Below are 24,119 nucleotides of genomic sequence, written 5' to 3' on the forward strand. Positions count from 1 at the left end.
GAAGAGATAAGCAAGTGGCCTTCAATTTTATCCAGATTAAGCAATCTTTGACCTGAAACCAGAAATGCTGCTTGAAGCATTATTGAAGTCCTCAAAGTCTGATGTTAGTAAAATAAACAAGAAAGTTTTTGCACAAAATCTCAAAACGACTTTGATCCACTTTCATTGGCTTTAATAAATAAAATGTTTCCATTCTGTAAAAACATATCTCAACTATTGTTCTCCTCTCCGACAATCACACACACACACACACGTGTAATCCATATCACAAGCTTACCCCAATGACAGAAGGAATTAATGGTTTTATAATCCATAATTTTTTAGTATTCCATATTTGTCGCTAATCACCTGGGATCTCCTCTGTGATTTAGTACCACACTTTAAGTTGCATCAGGAGAGGCGCCTGCATCTGGGTTTTCTTAAGATTTCTTCCCTGAAAGAAATTTAACAGGATTTGTAAAGTAGAACATATTGACATATAGGTTATATAATTTCATACATTAAACTTTACTATAAAATATGTATAAATATTACTTGAACAAATAAAAAGCTCATATTCTTTAAGATATATCTGTGGCAGTGTGTTCAGTTTTTTAAGAAAATGTTAAGTTATAACTGTTTAATTGAGGTGAACTTACAAACAAAGTTGAGTGCTCTGTGTGTATTAGGTTATGACTCCTCATATGTCCTTCTCATTAGTTTATTGGAGAGCACTACCAGCTGAATAGTCTTTGAAAGTCAAACACTTCCTGTAATTGCGGAACGAACTGCGCAAACTGAAAAAAGCATACAACATAACACGAGTATTCATATGATTATGTAAATATAAATATAACTAATAAATCAGTGTTTTTAATGCTGCAGTAGTGCCAGTGACCTTGATTGTATGTTTCATAAGCTTTGTTCATTATATCCACATAATAATAAATTTTATTTTTGTTGAACTCTGATTGAGTCATACGTCCTGATTCCATCAGAATAGATAACGAGTTCCACTGTCGGTTTGGTTGCATTTGCATTCTGAAAAAAATATACAGAGTAAAAGTTTGTAAAGAATATTTAGTGAGGACAAACACATGCTTGATTGCAAGATGGACAGATTGATTATTGCAAGAAATGTTATAACCACAGAGATGGAGAAAATCATACTAATGTATTTTACCTTGAAAATTAGGTGTGAAAGAGGAGAGCTGCTTAAGGTCATCCGTCATCTTGTAACACACACTGTTCACATAGGAGTTCTCATTGCATTCATGGGCTACACTTGGACTGCAAACCTAGATCCCAACAAAAGAGGTGAAAGAAATTTGATCATATTAAATTATTTTGCTCAAAACTTTGAAAAAATATCACAGAGAATGTGTAATTGAGCTTTGTGATTTTCTTACAGTGAATTGGGAGCGTCTGGAGTCTTCAGCTATAGACAGGCCAAGGTGCTTGACTTGTATTGTGGAATTTTTGAGAGGACTTTCTGCAAGAGTAGAATTTGATTAGTACTTTAAAGAGTAACTAAACACCCAAACTCCTTTTTTTTCTGCTGAAAACCTATGGGTATTCAGTGTTGTTGATCGATTCTGGAATTTGACATATTGTGATATAAATTTGCATAGTGACCTCCCTGTACTGGTTGAAAGTTAAGAGTTAGCCTCTCTGACCTGCTAACTTAGCTAATGTTACAACACAGGTACCATGCAGAAACGTTTACAGTGGCTGTGAATATGCTTCTAGTGACTGTCAGAGCTACAGTGAACTCTTTGTGTTTCGAGCGCAGACACAGACAGTCTGACACCAGCTGCTCATGGCTCAGTTAGCTATGACTAGGGTCTTCCTGGTGCTATGAGTGGTGGTGAGTCTGTAACTCATGTCAGTGTCACCTTCTACATCACACACCCCACCACAAGGCCATGCCCCTTATATGATTCTCCTGTGCCATCCTCTGCTGTATTTTTTTTTATTTGCTGCAAGCTCACAGAATGTAGGGGTTTAGTTACACATTAAAAATTCACACAAATCTTGAGCTACATAATGAAATGTCTCCATTTTATATTATATATATCATAAAACCTAATTTAATAGCCTGGGCTTTTATTTGCTTTAGTCACTGAACTCAACCTGCCTTTATTTGTAATAAGCCTCTATATAGGACGGGCCTGTAATTCCTTTTGTACAAAATTCTTGTTCAGCAATGATGGGAAATACTATAAACTTATTTATTTAAACGATTGAATCCAGTCGATGAAACTACGTGTTTCAATATTGACAAAGGTTTAAGCATCTTAGAATTCACTCAAGCAGGCAGCCCAGTGGGCTTTAAGAGGTTTTATTCATCCAAAAGATTTCTATAAAATCCAGACCAGGCGTCTAATTGAGACCTGCCTTTGTTTGTCAAAATGTGTAGCCACACCAGACTAGTAAAGATGTATTTCTACATTGTTGGAAACTGTACTTTCCCTGTTAGTAATAGTGGGATTCATTTTATAATATTGACTTGAGTTACTGCATTTATATAAGATAAGATTACCTCCAGGTTCAAAGCAGTTGTGGGTTTGGTCTCGGTCAAGTTTGCATATTCCCCCAGATCCATTAAAGCGCAGAGGTGCAGTAACAATTATCCTGTGAATGAGGTCAACAACCATGGTTACTTAACCAATTTGGTGGCCAGCCTGACATAAAAGTAAACCTATTTTGCTGCTGTAACCAGGTTGTCAGAGTAACCTTTTTGTGACGCCACAGAAACATAACCAACAGGATGTTAGATCATAAAAAGTGATAAACCACAAAGTGTTACTTCTCCGAAGAGCTTCTGGTGATTAAAGAAAACTCTTTTATCAGCAATAAAGTTCCACGCAAAAGGAAATATGTAATAACGATTTTGACAGCAATGCTAAATGTCAACAGAACCATCAAGTTGTAAATGCAAACTTACCCTTTGCTTTTGCCAGATATGAATTGAAGCACTTTGTAACCAAAGAAATCTTTTTGTTCTCCAGTATAGACATGAGGATCTGTCACATCAATGTTGAAAGCCACAGAGACAGGGATTGCTGCAATGTTTGAGAGAAGACCACATTTTTAAAGATTAGGATTATTTAAAGATCCCCTCCAGACATGTATTGCAACATATAATCTGCTAGGAACAATATTGTGTGTCTAATGTTTTTTTTCTGTTTTTCTTAAGTTTTCCTGCTGGACACGAGATGTCTCCTACTTCTGTGTAAAGTCCATTCTCAGTGGATGGGCACTGGTGGCTTTAAGTTCGTACATCACACTGTATAAGTTGCGTACTGGACCAGGACTGACTTTTTCAAGAACTTAACACACAAAACTTGGTGCTACGTTACCCATAATGCAACTTGATAGCCGACGGTCAGAGATTCGGGTGTGTTATGCTTTTAACAGCTAATGTAGCCTGGAGCCACTATCTCAAGCAGAGATGAGAAGTGGGCTAGAGAGGTCTGGCACTTCTTTCTGCACAACCCCAAATTTTTGGCATTATGGCTTGGAATATATAAAAGACATACAACATTTTTTTATACACTCAGTAGTACTCCCCAACACCTATAAACAGTCCCCTGATCAAGGCAGAAAAAAACTGAAACAAACCTTATTTCTCCTCAAAACTATCTTTCATTGTTATTGACCTTCCTTCAATTTCACCAAAATCATAATTTAGTGTCCCCCATTGTTGGATGACCTGCAGTGGTTCTGTGATTAATGTATTGCCGTTTTTGTGGGTGATGCATGAATAAGTTGAGACGTTTTTGCTTAAAGCTGTGCTAATAATTTTTATCAGATGTCTTTGTGTAATGTGAAAGGAGTAGGTCATAATCATTAGCTCTACGGAGCATTTTAGCATCTTTCAGCTCCTACTTTTGGTTTAACAACCTGCAAATGTTCTGTCTCACTATTGTTTCCAACCATAGCAGGCAGCTGTAAAGCTGTGAAAACCCACTGTGAGTCACTGTAACTTCCCAGCACCAAACATCAGACAAAGTTAGCAACTAGCTGGTGAACATAGTGGAACATTTAGAAGCTAAACAGACAGCTATTTTCCACAGGAGTTGGTGGAGACCAAACCAGACCTAAAACCCAGATAATCAGTTTTGTGTTTACGGCCTGTTGTGCTGCCCCCTTGGGCCCAAACAAATCAGCTAATACAGAATAAAGTGTGTTCAGCTCTCTCAGTCACAGTCTATAGTTTTGAGAACATATTCAGTCAGTTCAAATCACAAATCGCCTAAATCACAAAAACAATCCCTCCTTTAGTTGCAGTGGTGGAATGTAACTAAGCACATATACTCAAGTATTGTACTGAAATATAATTTTGAGGTACTTTGTATTTTCTTTTCGTGACACTTTACACTTCTGCTGCCCTACGTTTCAGGGAGAAATATGTACTTTTTTACTTAAATTATTTGACAGCTTTAGTTACATATTGCAAAAACATGGTTCTGGCTTCAAATGTGAGAATTTGTTGCTTTATTTATATTTATATTTATATTTACAATATTTTAATTTATTGTGAATAAATTAAACCCAAAGGACTATTGGTTGGACAAAACAAGCATTGTGAAGGTGTCACTTTGGGCTCTGATGGCATTTCTCACTATTTTCTGAATTTTTTACAAAACAATAAGTTAGTCAATTGAGAAAATAATCAGCAGATTAATCCATAATTAAAACAATCATTACTTACAGTCCTATACAAAATAGTTCAAAATGAGCTCCACGTCAACCAGCTACAACAGTAAAATCCTGTGTTAACATTAATGCTTGAGTTCTAATAATCTAAAGATATAATATAACCTATAACAGAATTACAGAGGTATTTTTTCCTCTTCTCCTTTACAATGGAGTATTTTTACAGTGTAGTATTGGTACTTCTACTTAATTAAGGGATCTGAATCTTCCTCCACTGCTGACTAATATCCACCTCTTTTCCACCACCCTACTTCAACTGAGGCCAACTTACGTTTTGCCTAAAAAACAAAAATACCTCAAAGGCAATTTGTTTCTTTTAAAAATAAATTCCGGGTTACTCTGAATAATTCATGTTTCTCTATGCATCATTTCCTCTGTAAAAGTAGTTTATGTTTTAGTGAAAACATTATTGAATTAATGTTGTAATGTCTTAACTTGAAGATACAAACCTGCATAAAGCAGGATGACGATTGAAACTTTTTCTAACATGCGTTCGTGGTCGGACTACCCATCTTAGCACACCATGATAGATTTCCTGAGTTTTTGCACTCTGCATTGACACAGTTTCTGTACATTTAAATTGAGGTTTCGAACTTAAAACATATATTATAGACAATAATACTACTATAATAATAATACAACAGTAAAATATGATGTTTTTACAACTTCAGAAATGCTACTGCTTTCTCATTTTACATCTCTTAAGGGTTTCAGCCTTGATTTATTTCCCCACTCACATAAAGCATCAAGCATAGAGATTGTCACATTAATTACGTAACATGTAGCAAAATTTTAGAACTTACCAACAGCCACCATGTAGGTGAGCAGGAAGATGTGACTCTGCCCATGCATCTTCACATCAATCTTCTTTCAGATAACAGTGCTGGTGGTGTTTTTTGAGAAGTGTCTGCAATACTTCCTGTGCTTTCAAATGAAGGCGTTTCCGTAGCAGGTGGTTGTGACACTTCTGCTCTCACAGCAAGGCTCTCAGCAAATGTATCTTTTCCCACATGCTTCCCCTTTTCTTTGGTAATTCCAAAACCCTTCATTGTATACTTATTTTTCTTATTTTACATTTTCATGAAGGAAAAAGGAGACTGGAGTATGAGGACTGTGGTGATTGTTGAAGACCCCCCTTTATCAGAGCTGAATTAAACGTAGGTCTAATGTTAGCACAAACGTCTCACAGTGGGGCAGTGTAGCTCAGCATATCATAACAACTGTTTTTGTAATAAAGGCACCAAATTTGGCAGATGTGTTGATAGATATATTAGGAGCAAATATTGATGATATGATGGCCCAATATTTGTTTTGGGCCATAATCAAACATTTTTCAAAATGGCCACAAGTGGTTGGTCAACCTCTTTGTATCCCACTGGACATGGGCATAGCACAACATTTTGGACCCTCTACATACAGTATTTATTCTCTGTGGGCCTGTTATGCAATCTATGAGATCATCAATGATGTTAGAAGGGGAAGCTGCTTATATTACTGATACATTTTTCTTTTATTTTTTATGAATGGCAGAAAATAGTGCATTTTGGGTACTGTGGGAAGTTCCTTCAAGAAATGTTTCATGTGTTTGTTATTTTCTAGATGGGAGATATTTACGGTGCCCAGGACAAAGTATTACTGTGCTAATTAAACCTCACAAAATAATACTTTAATTCTTAACTAGCCATCTATTTCAACTTAACATGTTACACATGACACAAGAAATACAGATTTAATAATAAACATCAAGTTAGATTTAGATTTAGTCAGGAAGAAGACACTCAGACTGTAGTTACTGCACTCTTGCTTTGCACTACCTACATATCTGTTTATGGTAATATAAAGACAGAGAGCAGTATCTGTATTTTTGGGGTCATAGATCAAATAGTTGATCATGATTTTTTAAATTAAAATATTATTATAATAATTACTTGGATAATACATATGTAATAAGCACATAACCTCCATTCCACATAAAACACATTTGGCTGGCCAGTCAACAAACTTTAAAGCCATTTTTCTCAGTTTCAGTCTCTCAGGTGACCAGATATATGACTCCAAATGAATGCTAATGTTTAACTGTGTCTGCTGGATGTATAAATAGGTTGTTGTTTGCTAATCCGTTTGACAAATTAATTTTGGAAGATGATTTGTCGCTGTGCTGAGTTGCAGCTTACTTCTGCTGCACCCAAATGTTTGTTTGAATCAATCCTTCAACATATATGACCATACAATAAGTTGCCTGCCAACCTGTGTTATTCTCCTTTTATTCTGTATGTTTGTAATATCTCTGTTAGTCTCTGTTTAGTTTAAACATGTGACTGTTGTTCCTCTTTGGTATTACAGCTTTGCAAGAACTACACGAAAGTGCCATTTGGCCTACATGTCCTCGATAGAATAGCAAGTACAGTCTAGTTTTATATCCTCCGTAGATCATTATCACTGATGACACAGGGAGGGAACAGGATGTGTATTATTTCTCAAGCACCAGTAGGCCACTGTAACTGCAGTTGTTCTGGGGGAAAAAATTAACACCCTAATAAAAATGTCTCTTTTATTTATCAGGACCCAACATTTTCTCATTCAATCAGTCTGGGACTGTCTGATGGTCATCATTCCTGGAGGCTTGAGTGAGCAACAGGCTTTTGAACCTTGAGAGAAAAGTCCACAACTGGGCATCCCTGTGTTATGCAGCCCAGGGAAATGATGTCCACATGTGGGGAGAAATACATAGCCAAGTTCTCTGGAGTCACCCCTCCACTGGCCTCTATCAGGGAAGTTGGGAACTCCTCCTTCAGTGCTCGAGCTGCAACATGGAGCTCCTGTAGATGAGCGGGGGGGGGAGGGGGAGTTATTTCATGTAGAGGTTAAGTGGCGGAGTGAGTACAAACCAGGCAATGAAAATGAGAAATGACCTAGGCTGGTGTTCTTTTAATATTCTTTACCTGAGGTTGAAAGTTGTCCAGCATAACAATGTCTGCTCCAGCTGCAGCCGCCTCTCTGCCCTCCTCTGAAGAGCGGCATTCCACCTCAATCTTACTGCTGAAGCCACATACTGACCGTGCAGCTTTCACGGCCTGTGGAACAAACAGGGTTGGTTTTTGTATTTTTTGATGAATGCATTGTGAGCACAATTGAAATTATGACAGATCTCAGTCTCAGCTGTCAGACTTGATCAAGCTGTTACTAAAGTTACTGCCTCTATTGTTGGTCTGTTCACACGAGACTATTTGAATATACATAAATACACCTCTATATATATAAGAGGAAGGCTATTTTCTGTGAATTTTGACCACTTAGTTATGTTGAAGGGACAAGTATTATTGAAAGTGCAATGTTCAACTCAGAGACTGTTTATTATTCTGAGGGAATAGTTTAAAATAATATTCCATCAAAATGATAAATACTGGTAACATGTTGTTATTCTATGCATAGCAGTCATATAAATGGATTTTGCTGTGAGACTTTAATTACTTTATATGCTTGTAAAACTATTCAGAAAAGAAAGGCCATTATAATTCCATTTTATATGGAACGGAATACCTAATTGTTAAATTTAACCACTACTGAATACTGTTTTTAGATTTAAGATCCACATTTGAACAATGGAGCTGAGCAATCTGAATGTAGTTTTTATTATGCATGCTAACAGCATGGACCCAAGATGGAAATGTCTGACTGTCTTTTGGTCAGTTTGTTGAATGGATTGTCATTTAGGATTCACCCACTGTGACTTTGATAATCCCCTTATTTCTTCTCCTATGCACCCCCTCACTGACATTGTTGGCCTCAAGTGGAATATCTCAACAACTAAGGGATGGACTTCCAGGAAATTTTATATAAATCCGAACTGTGGCCCTTTGCTGCGTATATATATATATATATATATATATATATTATAAAAACTGTATGAACAAACAATGAATTGGAAAAGGCTATGGACGCCCACCTGTGTGATACTTCCTGATGCCCAGACATGGTTGTCCTTCAGCATCACCATTCCACTCAGGTCCTGTCTGTGCATGGACACACCGCCAACCAGCATGGCGTACTTCTCCACCACACGGAAGCCGGGGGTGGTCTTGCGTGTGCCAGCCACTTCTCCATGCCAGCCTTTGGCTGTTGCCATCGCCTGGAGCTGAGAACAACGGGTGGCGATCCCTGAGGCCCGTGCCAGGCAGTTGAGAGCCGGCCTTTCACCAAGGAGGAGGCACCTTGCTGGGCCTCTCACCACAGCTGTCAGCGTGATGGCATCTGGACCTGTGGAGGTGAGATAATGACAGTGGAGGGCTGACATCAAATGGAGCCCTGCAAAATTTCCAGTGCTTTTATTTATTTACTTTAGAGCTGATGAATCAACATTAAATTAGTGTTTTCTAAAGCTCTCCAATTAATACTGAGGAACTCCAAATAACCTAATAATGCTGTTTTTGTTCTTATTTTTACATCAGGTCGTATGAATGAAAATACACTGACAAACACCAACATTCCTAGTCTAACAAGCTTAATGTAAACCTTCATGTTGGATTGAATATTGTTGCATCTAAGTAAAAGAGAGTACAGTGTAAAAATGTGTCTAAATGTATAATTAACTTACAGACTATTTCTTGGTACAGCACAGTGACATAAAACTACAATTTGTTTTCTTGGTTTTTGCACACACTGAACAAAAAGAATTTTACATTTTCATCTTTGAGCTTTAGAGCTGCTTGTAGGACAGAGCCAGGCTAGCAGTTACCCACTACTTTTAGTTTTTACGTATGCAAAACTAAGCTAGGTTAATAACTAAGTTAAGCTAACAGTGTCTTGCCTGTGGTTTCACATTTGTCAGATCTTTTCAGCCAGCAGTCTGTGTTTGGTCTAAAGTGTTTGAAATGTTTTCATTAGAATTGATACGATTATAAGATCTTATATTAAAAGAGTTTAAGATCAACAACCATACTTACAAAAAATAGTCCATTGTTCTTTAGCTGTTGTGCTATGGAAGAAGGCGTGCAATGCCTACCGATCTCAGCTCCCTCCTGGTAAACCCAGTCCACGGTGCAGCCGACCTCAGTGAACACCGCTGTGAAGAAGGGGATCCCTGCCAGGACGCTGTGTGGTATTTTACACAGCAACCTGGCCTCGACCTCCTGTGACCCCACACACACTCCCGCCGGGTCAAAGTTTGGTGTGTCCTCAGCCAGCCATTCTCGTGCCAGCCGGGTCAGAGTGTGTGGTGGGATCGAGAGTGCTGCTGTGTGTGAGGGCGGAGACATTCTGAAACCTGTGTGAATGGAGGAAATCCATGATTTATTGTGCCAGTTGACATGAAAGCAGGAAGTGAAAGCAAATAACACAGTCAAACAACTCTCAAGGTGCATTCTTGTCTGTCGATAACTGTGATTCAGATAATACTGGGCCATGTGTTTGAAGATGATAGATTTCAGTTGTTCCTCTCACTTTATCTCTTTCCAGAAGAGGTTGACAGTAGAAGAGTTGTAGAAGCCAAAGCAGAAATCAGATGTTGTTAACCATCAGGGCTTAGTCCAAATCTAGGGGTTCTGAGATTTTTTCCCCCATTTACAGCAGCTATATGCACTGTTTATCAAGTCAATTGAGATAATAGACAGCCTAAAAATCTGTACATTAATTGGGAAAAACATGATAGTTTTCCTAAGAAATTGTTCTTAACTATCTTCATCATACTGAAACCAGAAAAAGATGACTCATTTTCACTCCTGCCACCTAAAAAGAGGCAAAAACAGCTGAGGTTGACTCACAGTCCATAGTCCATAAGATAGTTAGCGAGCCAGCTTGCTCACTGAGGTGAACAACTGAATGAAACACAGCACACACAAACAAAAACTCCCCATTATAATGTTGGGTGGACATACAGTAGATGGTAATATTTCCCCAGTGATAGATCTTTTGCGCCATTGATTTGCCAGTCCAGTCAGAGAGACTGAGAGTAAATGACACAAAGTTATTTTAAAAACCTAAAAGATTCAAGATTTTTAAGAAAACATTTCTTGAGCCCCAGATGTTATGGCCTTCAGCTGCATCGTCAGATACAACTAGGTACTCTACTAATACACAAGAAATAATTACAAGCACAATTGGAACAGAACAAATTAATGCAAATGAGATATTGGTACTTACTTTCATCAGTGACTCTCCTTTCTCTGTTGGTCACAGACTAGAGTTGTAGTGCTGAGCATACAGAGCCACAGGAGAAATGTGGCATGGAATTTGACCCTGTGTCCATGTTGGAATGTTTATATGCTATCTAAGCATTAGCACTCAAGGCTTAACATTGATTGTTTTAACCAAGGCTGATTCACAGGCCAGAGTGCATATTTGGAAAAATGAATTGAGGTAAATTCAAAGTCTTAAGTCAGTGCAACAGAGCAACATACATAAACTGCTGTAGACCTGCTAACCCACAGACTGTGCATGAAAACCTACTATATACAACTCTATTGCATTACAAATTTGTGATAAATTGGGTATATTATGTGTAATAGTTTTCATCTGTGGCACTGTGCTTACAAGCCTGTATCTGCCTGTTTCCTGAAATTGCCTTTACATCAGTGATTGGGACATTTTTGGGGCCTCCATCTCTCAGCAGTGTGCTAACTATGCACTGGAAAGTTATTGCAACACCAACCATGTGCAAAGCAATAAAAACAACTCAATCTGCAGCAGACCAAATGAACATCAGCACTGGTTTTACAGTCACAGGTTGGTGCTTTTTAAACATCTGTGGTGACTTTGTAAATGCAGATTGTCTCAGCCTCGGGATAGCAGTCATCACAAGCTCAGGAGGAGCAGTGCTAGAAGTGAGAGGAATGGATTTGCACCACACTTACTGCCTTTTATTTATTTATTTATTTGACCAATTCAGAAGCCACTGATAAGAAGGAAGTTCCTTCTTGAAAAAAGCTGCCGAGCATTTGGACGGTAACAACTTCTTAACATTTACAACTGCAGGCTTAACACATTATTATTATCACCTCTATGTAATTACTTATTAACATGTAAGACTGCAGATGACTTCCTAACCTTTGACTTGTTAGACAGTGAGAAACCTGCAACCTACAGAGCTGATGGCTTATTAAAAAGTAAACTTGTGACCTTTTTATTAATGACTTGACTATTAATAACTCACCAACCAGAGAGATTTTCCATAATCTGGGAACCTAAAAGTGTGTTTAGTCTTATATATATATCTTATATATCTTAATATATCTTTAATGAAGTCAATGTTCATAAATCGTTCATAAAAGGCGCCTTAGAAAGTGTTACCAATAGTCCTATTACTACTGCTATAGTCTTGTTATTAATCAGTTTTGGGATCTATTTGCTTTCATTGTGGATACAATTTAAACATATAACAGGAAGTGTAGTGGTCACTGTATTTGCCCCGGGGTCTCTTACATACACTGACAATGGGTCTAACAGAGCAGCCGTGGTGACGTCAGACAATCAGAGCAGCTTTGCGCGCTCCCGACGCCAACGAGCACGAGCCGAATCGTTCCGCCACATCCAGAGCAAGAACCAGGAAGTGAAAGTATACACATGGAGGGTGTGTCTTTCTCTGCCACTGAATGTTTTATTTTTAAAAACACAGTCCTCCTCGGATAAATAATGGGGGACTCGGCGAGGGCCAAGCGGCGGGAGCAGCTGAAGCGCTGGGCCGGCTCCTTCACCGACAAAGCGTCGGCCGTGGCCAGGCGGAGGTGGCGGGGCGATGCCGAGAACGGAGCAGGGGAACCGGAGGCCGAGCTCAGCGAGCCACCGACGGACCAGCCAGTGTCTGTGGGCAGAGATGAAACCAGCCCCCTCCTCAAACGACGGTAAGGACACATCTCCTGTCAGACAGCTTCACTACATGGGCCAGCTAACAGCCAGCTAGCTTAGCTTAAACATCTGAGGAGATGCTAAAGGAGGAATGTTGTGCGTGGGCTCTGAGAGGGGGTGGACTGAATTACAGAAACATCTCACAATACATTACTGTAGCCCCCCAGCTGCTGAATAACATATACTGTTTATTGAAGCTCATAATGTTTCGTTTGTGTTGAAACTGTCAGTGGTCAATTGTTTCTTAGGCCGTAGTTTGGAGTGTTTGTGTTAGCTAGCTAGCTAGCCAGCTAGGTAGCAATTGGTATGTGTTACCTGATTGGTTTTCAGTTTGATAACATTGTCTAAGATTACAGTAGCTTTTGTGGCAGGTCCACCTGTCACACATGTTGCAACAGTATGAATATCGGCGACAAAGAGTCAACATTTACGATGACACCAAGCTAAGAGTGGTCGCAAGTAGACCCTCACCAACACTGAGTGGACACTAGTGTGACAACACAAAAAACTATGGCTTCAGACCTGACCATGTTTAAATCTTGTGTTATTTTTTCTCACTGTTAACAAATCCCACAAGGAAACCAAAACCACCGATCAACTGATCTTACAGCAAGTATTGCCTGTATATTCAAAGTCCGATAGAACTTATTTCTGTCCATACATTTCGAACATTGTCCAAACATTGTTAAAGACGCTGGCTTAATTAATCACTAGTGCACCAAGTCTGCTGCTGACAACAGTCTCCAAAAAGTACATCCATTCATTTATTCCTGTTTGGGTTCCATTTGCAATACAGTACCGAGCTGTTTTAGGGTATTATCTAAGGGTTTTCTTGGCCGTTTCAAAACTATAGAATATTGCCACTGTTTTTCTGTTACTCATCCCCCCTCTCATCAAATCACAAAGGTTTTTCATACAGGGCTTTTGCAAGTGTGTTTGTTTTTTGTTTTTTTTACTCCTTGGATGAAGTGCAATGGTGTTACAAAACATGTTACTTATTTTTAAATTGGCAAACCAGCTATAAAAGCTAAGCAGTAAAGTCATCTAGCTGCCTGTATCCTGTGTCTTTAGGAAAAGGGTAAGGTTTGACAGGGCTGCAGAGTTCCTGGCTGCCTGTGCCAGCGGGGACACAGAGGAGGCCCAGGCGATGCTGAAGGAGGCCAAAGAGACCAAAATGACAAACGGGGAAGATGTAGCAGAAATTATCAACTGTTCCAATGCAGATGGTATCACTGCTCTCCACCAGGTGAGGAAGTTTCTCCTCCTGAGGTTTACTTAAAATTACTGGTTGATGCTGAGATGAAGGAGAAACATTTACCGTTGCGTTATTTCCTTCTACACAGGCCTGCATAGATGGGAGCATGGAGATTGTGTCCTTCCTTTTGGAGCGTAATGCCAATGTGAACCAGGTTGACAGTGAGGGATGGACGCCGCTGCATGTTGCTGCCTCCTGCGGTTACCGGGACATTGTAGAGTGTGTAGTATATGTCTCTACAGTTAACATAATAGAACAGCGTAACAGCTGTGAAATACAGTACTCTTTGTCACTTTGGGGATGCCAGAAGGTAGCGCGGGTGCCAGAGTATTTCTGCATTCAACAATACTAACATTGTTGTCGTGTTTGGCAGGACAACAAGTCAGCTAAGGCATGAGTGGGCTTGCCTGGCACACAAACACATGCAGCTCAAATGATTAAACAATTGATGCTTCTTTTTTTGCTACAGCCTCTTATTCTTTACCTATGAATAATACTTTTAGTGCTGTTAAATGGATTCTCACTCTGTCCATGTTTGTATTATCAGTTTCCTTTTGCAGCGAGGTGCGTCTCTCTCTGCTGTGAACTGCGATGGTGACGTTCCTCTGGACATTGCTCTGGATGAGTCCACTGAGTCCCTTCTCCAGGATTACACCCTGAGACAAGGTGAGTGCTGTTCTTTGACAACTACCCCAGTTTGATCATGTGTTTGGGCTTAATCTGGGGCAATGTGTTTTTTCTTTCCAGAGCATGTTCTGTTGAATCAACAGCATATGTTACATCTTAATGTATGTTTGTTGAGCTAAATAAAAACACCCTGATGGATGTTGTATTACCATTGCTGAATAATGTATGGAAAACATTAAGTAAGAGTTTTCTTTTCATGGTTGGCTTATTGTGTGCCAGAAGGGTGTGGGGTCGTTCCCAGACACACAGTGCTCACCATTTAATATTACTCATCAGTTTGATTATGTCATGCAACTTTATCATATTATGATATATAAACATATCCTTAGTAATGTCTTGATAATGATGACCATACTATTACCAACCATATCAACCAGGCGTGTTTGGAACATCCTCAATGATGGTGGGTGTTGATTTGCAGTTCCCGGGCTGGAGGTCAGAGGATTTAAAGCAGGGTTATGCTTGAAATTAAATATTGGGTATGACGAGTCATCCAATCACATTGGGAGGAAAATATTTTTCTACCTGTTCCAAATGGCCACACTCAAAGGCAGGGTGAAAGCTGGCCCTAATAGAGAGCCGGGAGACATGATAACTATTTACATATGGAAGGGGTGGGCAATCTGACGATTTTAGATTGAAATTGTCATCTAAGGTAACCTTGGTGGGTGAGAATCTTTCTCGCTTCAATCTATTTGTTTTTGGCCAAACTGCATGGTGCCGGACCAATCATCGTCTTTTGAGGAAGTGTTCTTCGTGTGTGGGCACATAGAGGTTAGTGTAGATGCTGCTAGCATCAGTTATATCATAGTTGGAGAGTATTTCTCTACTGAACGGCACTGAAGGCTTTTCTCCATGAAAAAGATGTTTTCACTCCTCTCCAGACTGACTACGTTATATGGTTCAGTCATCTGATCGGTTGAAGTTCACCCATGATAGACAGATTGATCCAATCTCCTGCCAAGTATTTTTTGAAAGTGCCTGTCCTTTTCCGAACAGGTTCCAATGATAACTTCCCAGATGGTTCTGTGTAGTAAACCATCTGGCACAGTCAGGTTAGAGCTAAGGCATCCACAACCTAATTTTCAGGCAGAACTTAGAGATTGCGGGATTTATTATTACAAATGACTTCACATAGCTCTTGCTTGGGTGACGTAATGTTAATAATGCAATTGAGTTGTGAGTATCTGAAAGTGTTATTTTATGATTATTATTTATTAGCTTTTGGCTTGTGTTTACAACTTCATTTCAAACTTTAGATAAAAGATCACAATTTAGATTGTGGCTCGTGATATTGATTTAATAGATTGTGATATTATTTTGGCCAGATCGCCCGACCCTAAAAGATGGTGTGAATGGTACACATTTTCATGACATCCTTTTGTGGAAGGCACTGCACTTGTTGCGTAATGTGAGAAAACAGTTGCGTCAAGAATTGAAAAAGAGATCTTAAACGAGAAGTTCAAACCCTGCTGTAAAGAGGAAGCACAATTTCTAGAGATGCACCGATATACAATATCAGGGCTGATACCAATAACCAAACATTTCTTTTGTGTGTGGCTGTATGTATAATACGATAACGGATACTAATACAACACCAGTATTTAAGACCATTCACCATTTTGAGAACAAAGAATACATTAATTTAGTGCAAACTTGTTTGTAATGACATCAGTTTAAAAATATATATATATAATATAACATAATATTAATGTTCTCCTTATTGACAAGCATGCAAGGCTTTAAAAACATTTGAATAACTTTACATTCTGTTAGACTAATTAATGATTACCTGAAACAGTCTTGTGGCATCCAAGTCGACAAGAATTAAACTGAATTAAAATTCAGCCCCGCCCTCAGTCAAATGGTGACCGACATAGAGAGCAGAACAGGGGGATGTCGACCAATAATATATTAACCATATATCGTGTATCCCTAATAATAATTAGCTGTGTGCCTCATACCGTAGACTATAACACAAAGGACTCATGTATTTGCCATGCTCTTTTTGTGTCCAGGTGTGGACTTGGAGGCAGCCAAGCGGCTGGAGGAGGAGCAGATCATGACAGACGCCCGAACCTGGCTGAATGAGGGTCTTCCCGCTGATGTACGACACCCCAGGACCGGGGCCACCCCCCTGCATGTGGCTGCTGCCAAAGGCTACCTAGAGGCCCTCAAGTTAGGATCTCCTGACGTTTTCCATAATGGATATTGTATTACATTTGAACTTAGAATTGCTATTATATTCTATAGGATTTCTATATTTAGTCTTCCACTGTTGTCACCTTGCTGTTGTGTTGTCCAGGATACTGTGTCAGTGTGGGCTGGATGTGTCAGCTGTGGACTTTGATGGCTGGACGCCTCTCCATGCTGCAGCACACTGGGGTCAGGGGGAAGCCTGTCGAATTCTGGCTGAACAGCTGTGCAATATGGAGGCCCGCAGCAACGCGGTGAGGCCAAAAAAAACCCCACATTTATCATGACTGTTGGTATTGACATTTTATAGGAGAATGTTATCCTGTAAATCTATCATCCTGTTTTTCATGTTGAAATAATCTTTGTAGGGTCAGACACCGTTCGACGTAGCTGATGAAAGCGTTGAGGAGCTCCTGGAGGAGTTATCACAGAAACAGGCCAATGTGAGAAAGTGTCTATCTTTTCGTAGTATTCTATGCATTTACTTTATGTGATTTTGAAGAATACTGACAGCTGCTTTTCTCTCTCTGCCTTTGTTAGTGGCGTAATGAACAGTCCATATTGGACAGGCAAAACCAACAAGGCTCCACAGCTGCAAACGCACAAAACAAGCGGCGCCGGTTAGTATCCACCTGTAACTCTGCACATTCTTCACAATTGAAAATGTTTTTAATTGTGAACACTAAAAAACCTCCTGAAAAGTCTCCTTGGGCAGTGTCATCCTATGAGGCCACTTAGTGCCAATGTCTGTCTGCATTTCGTGTCTTTCAGGAGCTCAGTGTGCAGGATGAGCAGTAAAGACAAGATGAACGTGCAGGACCAGTCTAAAGAGCGGGGTGTTTCGGGAGGCCTGGAGCTGAGTGAGGAGAAAGAGAGCAGCCCCGGTAAACCAGCCACTGTGTTAATAGTTTGACTGGATGTTTTATGTATACTCTGCAATGTAATTATGCTGAATCCAAAAGATGTTGGTTCTATTTTCCCAGAAAGCTCTACTGTATCCAGTCCAGACACTGAGAGTGTGACCACATCCACAATCAGCCCTGCTGACAAGGTACAAATCAGGCGGCCTAATCTAGTATGTCAATAGAGCAGGTCTAGGCCGTACTTCTTATAACATTATTTACAGAGACCCAATAGTTCACCCAACTAAATGGGGAATGAAAACACTTTTTTTAAGTTCTAATGTTGAAAACGCCAACTAACATGACTGAGACAACTTTTTCTGCTGCTATCCTCGATATTCAAAACACATCTCCCTGCACAGGATAGACATTGGGAATAATTGATAGGTGTTAAAAATAAGTGCATGACATCATTACATCTCATCTGAAAAAGTTCCTTTAAAAAAAACAACACCCCAAATTTGCATGCTGGTTAGATGGAAATTTAGCCGCTCTATATTGATAATTTTTTTAATTTATGTACTAACCAAATAGTTTTCTTACACATGGTGTAAAGAACAAAGAATGACCAAGAACAATACTAAGAATATCATCAATATCATCATAAAAAAAGACCTATTATTAGATTATTATGGTGACTATTCTGTTCATAGGTTTTACACTTCACACGGTTAATCTGCAGATCTACAGTAGAGCTAATTGTGGAATAACTCTTATAAAATATGGGCCTGATGTGTATCAGTTTGTGGATCTTTGACACCAGAAAGGTCTAATATACGTGCAACTTCAAAACCAACAGCAATAAAAAAAAAAATATTCCAATAAACCAATAAATATATATTCCCTAATGGGGAAGTACGTGCATTTCAGTCAGAATACTTTTCAGTTTCTATCAGTTTATTTTGATCTGAGAGCTTCAGCCCACATGACTGCCGGCACACCCAGCATTTCAACAGACGTTTTAGACACATCCCCAATCAAGAAGTGTCATAACTTCAGATGTGAAGGCTTTTGGTCTGGATTAAAGCATGTTGACTAAACAGACTCATGTGTACAATATGCTGACAGTAATTGGGGTGATGAATATTTTGATCAAAATTTCTGTTGCAGACAGTTAAACTTCTGGCCTTTTTTTCTTGTCTTATGTGGTTCAGACACCAGAGGAGAAAGATGAGGAGGAGAAGGAGCAGGACAAGGCAAATCGCACTGCCAGAGTCCAACCCACTCCTCAGATGAGGGATGCTGCGGCTGAGAGCCCCAACACCCCCAATGCTGACAGGCGCAAGTAAGAAACAACAGTGTTTTGAACAGGACCACAAAAATATTAGTTTTTCACACCAGTTCATTTTTACTTCACCCAAACTGTTCTGTGATATTTATATAAAAAAAATTACGTTTATTTTGCTTCTATAATTTCATTCAGATGCAGGGTGGCCCCTAACGGTTGAAATGTATGTAATATTTGTGTAATATGTTGTTTGTGGATGTTTTTTTTTGCCTTTAGATTCCAGGCTCCAGTAAGAGACGAAGAGTCTGAGTCTCAGAGGAAAGCTCGCTCTCGGCTTTTGCGGCAGTCTCGCCGCTCAACACAGGTACTGCTTTCTTAGGATGGGTATTTTTTTAGGATTTTGAACATGTAGCTATTAGCCTAATGAACTCTAAAGCTAAAACATACCAGCAGTGAGTAGGAAACTGCAGACAAAAAAAAGAAAACATGGATTTCTTTTCTTTTACTTGTTGTTTTGCTCTTCTATTGCATGTACAGTAACAGGCATAGTGTCGTCATATCAAGTAAAATGTTATCTCGCTTCTGTACGCTGCAGCTTCTCTGCTGCTCACTGTGTGTGCGTGTGGTGGAGGAGCTCAGCCCCGCCCTGGAGCAAACGCAGACTCTCACTCCCTGGTTTTTACCAATAAATGAACCAGATCCCCCTAGTTTGGAGTAATCCATCTATGTAGATTATTTACAAACTTATTTTGATACAGCACATTAAATCTTGCATAAAGAAGTGACGTCAGTATTCTATCATAGGCAGAGCAGACAGACAGACTGTTACTGCACTGTAACGTTAGCTTGATGAATGAGCCAACAAACAAACCTTCACTGGGGAAGAGTGTATTGCAGGCTAGAAAGCCAGGTAGCTGCTCAGCTGCAGCACATTAAACAGAGTGTGAATGTAGCTGCTAATGTCACTTCAGGTTGGTTAAATGCTGGTGTTCCTCTTCAATACCACTAACAACACACTGTCTGCGCCTGATATAGAGGCTAGTTTATTTACTTTGTCTCTCGTTCCCTATGGTGTAACACAAGCCCTCTGGCAGCATGCCAGCAGCTGTCAATCAAACACTGACACGTCCCTAAAGCCGTCTGAGATGTAAAAAAGCATTTCTGATAATACCCCAAAAACACTTCTTATTTAAAAAACAATTTTTTGAAAATTCACTAAATGTGATTTCAACTGGACTTACAAAGATCTTACAAAGAACTGACTCCAGTTCAGAACTGTTTTGGGGGCACCCATACTGTCTACAAAGGGGTCTAAACTAAATGCATCTTTACAGTCATACTTGTCTGTATTCAGTTTTCTGTCTCCCTTTCCAGTGCCAGGGACCTGGAATCATTTAGTTACTGTGTAAATCCTTTTTCTGCATCATATAGTCACATACTCGAAATTATGTCACTACCTTTTTACACTGTGCTGCACGCTTAGCTTAGCTTTGGGTATAAGAAGCTATATTAGTTAGTCAGTTAGACTGACAGTCATGCATGTGACTGCTAAAGTCAAACACTATTTTTATCACCATTTATTTTTAGTGGCTGATTCTCATATTGGTGTAAAAATCTCACTAATGTGCATTAGAGGTGCCAATGCTGTGGATAATTAAACATTTCAGCAAACAGATTGTTATGTTATGATTCTGAGTGAAAGCTAACCTACCTGAACACAGTTAAAGTGGAATAGAGTGAATAATTTACTGAGTAATGATGTGGTTAACCTGCTTATTTTACGACTTCAGTGACTGTAAGTGCAGCGTCATGCTGCACGCCTACCGCGGTGCAGATGATGCATGGCATCAATGTTTTTTCATTCTCGATGGAGAGAAACTGCTGAGTTCTGGGTGCAACTTAAGGCCGCTGAGTTGTTTTGTCTTTGCTCTGTGCTTGCAGGGTGTGACTCTTACCGACTTAAAAGAAGCAGAGAAGACTGTGGCTAAAACCGCAGATCCACCTCCCCGCAACATCCAGCCTGTCAGCCCCATTGTTACTGTCACGCCTGCTGAAAGAGGTGAATGAGGATAAAATGCTACAAAATATATTGTTAATAGATTACAGTGGATTCCAAAATTCACTACCCACTCCTTGGAGATTTTTTGGAGCAAAATGTCTGAACAGCTCCTTGTTAACGGTTATTTTCAATTAAAATGTCAATCATTTTCTTGATTAATCAATTAGTTGTTTGGTCCATGAAATGTCCAAAACCTAAGGTGTTTGGGTTAGGGATAAAAAAATTACTCAAAACAATTGATCGATTATTAAAATAGTTAGCATCAATACTACTCAACTAATCGTTGCAGCATTGGTAGCAAACAGAGTGACCATGGTCACTAATAAAGCGTGGTAAATATTCTCTACTGATTTTCTCTAGCTCTTAATCTAGAAATGGAGGCATTCTCCAAAAGGAATTCTTCTGTTTACTGTAAAACAAGACTAACGATAAAAACATGATGTAGATTTTGGGTGGAGTGTTTCAGGAAGTGAGGTTTTCTCACATGGGCTCTAAAGGCTATTGCTGCATTCGGTGCGGTTTATCTGGCAGGGTGGCTACTATGTATGCATTTTCTTATGAGTTGCATACATCTTGAGAGTATACAATCCCACACTCCACCCTTGTTTTGCTTTTGTTTTTTATGGGGAACTGACCATTTTCACATGTGATGTACAGTATCTGGTTGACACCATCAGCCTCAGTTAACCCAATAAACACATCAGTTAACCTGTTTTATTCACAAAGCCAAAAATAACATTTTGTTCATGTTTACTTGTTTATGTACAACAACATAAGACCGCTTCCTAAAAGTTAAGTAATTTGGAAACTAATGTACCTGGCGTGGGGTCTTAAAGGGATCTGGATAAATGAAGTAGATGTTAATTATATGAAGCTGCGTTGTTTTTTTTCTTGCTTTTAAATGTGTTTTTGGGAAAGATTAGTATTAATTATACTGTAACAACTACAAAACAAAACTGACATGGAACCAATACTGATTTTCCTTCATATCTGTCTTATTTTTTTGCCAGTATGTATGTGAAATAAGTGCACTTACAATGGTGTTAAAAAGATCTAAAATAGTATTAAATGTAACCTTTTTAAACCAGCACAAACCCTGGCATAGTTGCTTAGATGAATCCCGAACCGAGCCACAGCCTCACGGAAATAAGTGTGTTTCCTATATGGTATTAATCGTTCTCCTTTAGATCTCCACAGTGGCATGTAGTTAGTTAGATTTTTGAGTCAACCTAAAGTTCTGTTAACCTCCATATGTTTCAGATACAGACCCGGTGAAGCAGGAGGAGCCGGAGGGAGAGAAGCGTCTGGGGGTGAAGGACAGGAGGAGAGGGAGGAGGGAGAGACGCTCCACTGGCATTGTTCATCCAGGTGGAGAGGTAAGAACGACACAACCATACATCATCGCAAACTTGGCAGAGAGCTCAGTGGCAGTCAGGAAGAAGATTTTTGGCCACAGCAGATTTACAGTTTACAGCAGGTTTTAGCAAACCAGTTCCTTTATTCTGTCAGCTGTATGTGAGTACTAAAAGAAGGGGAAAGGGAAAGGGTAGCTGACTTCCTCTTTGTTGTACTATAACTGAATATGTCATAAGCGCACACACACTTTTCTCTTACAAGATAAGAACTTCACTGACTGGAAGTCATGATGACTAATGTTTATAGTAAAATGTTTGCAAGACTGGCAGGCTCTTGAAACCAAGTGGCCGTTTGCTGCACATGCCTCTCTTTCTCTCCCTTTCCTGTCCATCTTAAGCTGTCCTAAAAAAAAAAAAGGAACTGCAGTCCTGTGTTGCACTGACAATGTGAATCTTTTGTATTTCAGAATGAAGATGACGATGCTTATTTGGATGACACAAACCGCAACAATACTTCGAAGTAAGTGTTTTTAATCTTGTGTGTTTGATTTCAGTCCTTAAAGGCATACTATGTAAGATTTTCCTAAAAGAGTATAAACTCACAAACATAATCCTTTATGACCACTAGAGGTGTGTAGGGATGTGTGACCCTGACCTCTGCCTGGTCATCAATCTCAGGGTCTGAGATTGGGACTCAAACACAGCAACCAGGTTACAGTGCTTCCATAACAAGCCATAAATACGGCACCTTCCTGCAGGCTTGTGTTGAGGTTTGGCCATGATTATTTGGACTTTAAAACGTAACCACTCTAGTGTAAAAAAATAAAAAAATAAAAAATCATTGTTAAAAAAAACAAACATTTGATTTGCTGGTTTGCGAATCTCCTCAATCATGCTCTATGTTGCTCGGCAGAAGGTGCCTTCACAAACGGCAACGGACTACTATTTCTGCATAGTATGCTTTCCCCTCTTTCTGACGTTTTTTGTAATTTCACACATTCCAGAGACAAGCCAAGACAATGGAATGAATGTATGTGCATCTGTTCTACCTTTCTTTCCCCTCTTAAAAATCTAGGATTTAGGGTATTTGATCATGTTATGACTTGTGTTACTTGAAGGCTGTTAAGTTGAAGGTCTGAGAGCCGCAGGGGAAGACGGTTTAATGCTTGACTGTGTACTTTGAGTTTGTATTTGCCATGAAGAAGTAAACAAAACCTTAGTATTATTCCCAGGAAATAAAGATACATGTTTAGCTTTATAAATGTATATCACTGTGTTGTTGGTGTGGAGGATTCTCTGTCAGGGCTTTAAAAGCTTCCAATGTGTCTCTGCAGTGAGAGTCAACTGGGAGACTCGTCAGCTGACTACAGAACGGTACGTGTCTGCCCCTCTTTTCACAGTAAAGCTCACACAGTCCTTAAAAACACACCTGAGGGCTGAAAGTGAGTTATATCTGAGATCTAGACAAACCAGGACAGGAATGATACTCGACAGGATCTAGAGAGAAATTCTAGAACGATAGGCTGTACTGTGGCATCAACCATGCACATATGAAGCATTTATCATCAGGTTCTGAAGGTCTGTGTTATGTGTGTCTGTTTCTCTCTAGTGGTATTTCAAAGTACTGCAGGAGAACCTGGCTCTGAAGGACAAGCTGCAGGAGATGGAGCTGCTGCTCAGCCAAAACAAAGTGGAGCTGGAGCAAGTCCGACAGGTCCGGCAGGTTTGCTGCTACAGCTGACCTTTTTAAGAGTGTGTGAGCGTGCGTGTGTGACATTATTAACAGAGGGATGCTATGTGGGTGCTGGTGTTTGTCTGACTCAGCATAACAAGGAGTGTGTGTGTGTGTGTGTGTGTGTGTGTGTGTGTGTGTGTGTGTGTGAATGTGGACAGCAGC

General features: G+C 39.5%; 3 protein-coding genes across 4 annotated transcripts in view; 1 reads left to right on the plus strand and 2 right to left on the minus strand.

Moving 5' to 3' along the window:
- Positions 1 to 5,623, minus strand: part of zmp:0000001082 (integrin alpha-M) — a 17,495-nt gene extending 11,872 nt beyond the window's left edge. Inside the window, exons 1-6 of the mRNA XM_035659533.1 lie at positions 5,505 to 5,623; positions 2,927 to 3,044; positions 2,522 to 2,613; positions 1,389 to 1,471; positions 1,163 to 1,277; positions 769 to 776 (exon numbers count right to left, since the gene is read on the minus strand). Coding sequence (XP_035515426.1) covers positions 769 to 776; positions 1,163 to 1,277; positions 1,389 to 1,471; positions 2,522 to 2,613; positions 2,927 to 3,044; positions 5,505 to 5,553 — 465 coding nt within the window. The 5' untranslated portion in view covers positions 5,554 to 5,623. The remainder of the gene's footprint in view (positions 1 to 768; positions 777 to 1,162; positions 1,278 to 1,388; positions 1,472 to 2,521; positions 2,614 to 2,926; positions 3,045 to 5,504) is intronic.
- Positions 5,624 to 7,238: 1,615 nt separating this feature from the next.
- LOC118327248 (nicotinate-nucleotide pyrophosphorylase [carboxylating]-like) lies at positions 7,239 to 10,415 on the minus strand. Its single transcript, XM_035660537.1, has 4 exons — positions 9,704 to 10,415; positions 8,648 to 8,958; positions 7,644 to 7,775; positions 7,239 to 7,520 (listed from the first exon to the last, which is right to left on the minus strand). Exons 1-4 carry the CDS (start codon positions 10,101 to 10,103, stop codon positions 7,311 to 7,313), a joined length of 1,053 nt encoding a protein of 350 aa, XP_035516430.1. The 5' UTR covers positions 10,104 to 10,415; the 3' UTR covers positions 7,239 to 7,310.
- A 1,761-nt stretch (positions 10,416 to 12,176) lies between these two features.
- ppp1r12c (protein phosphatase 1, regulatory subunit 12C) lies at positions 12,177 to 24,100 on the plus strand. Of its 2 annotated transcripts, none has more exons than XM_035660625.1 (17): positions 12,177 to 12,536; positions 13,612 to 13,786; positions 13,884 to 14,014; positions 14,343 to 14,461; positions 16,501 to 16,660; positions 16,788 to 16,932; positions 17,047 to 17,121; positions 17,219 to 17,298; positions 17,450 to 17,562; positions 17,641 to 17,729; positions 18,735 to 18,865; positions 19,085 to 19,172; positions 20,750 to 20,867; positions 22,128 to 22,243; positions 22,690 to 22,742; positions 23,557 to 23,596; positions 23,832 to 24,100. In XM_035660625.1, the coding sequence occupies exons 1-17, from the start codon at positions 12,328 to 12,330 to the stop codon at positions 23,961 to 23,963; spliced, it is 1,974 nt and encodes a 657-aa protein (XP_035516518.1). In that variant the 5' UTR covers positions 12,177 to 12,327; the 3' UTR covers positions 23,964 to 24,100. The 2 variants fall into 2 exon arrangements, with proteins under 2 accessions (XP_035516518.1, XP_035516519.1); XM_035660626.1 differs by having other exon boundaries at positions 12,178 to 12,536; positions 17,662 to 17,729; positions 23,832 to 24,097.
- The last annotated feature ends 19 nt before the right edge of the window (positions 24,101 to 24,119 follow it).

The sequence above is a fragment of the Morone saxatilis genome, unplaced genomic scaffold (genome assembly GCF_004916995.1).
Source record: "Morone saxatilis isolate NCDOM2014 unplaced genomic scaffold, NCSU_SB_2.0 Contig17, whole genome shotgun sequence".
Lineage (NCBI taxonomy): Eukaryota > Metazoa > Chordata > Actinopteri > Moronidae > Morone > Morone saxatilis.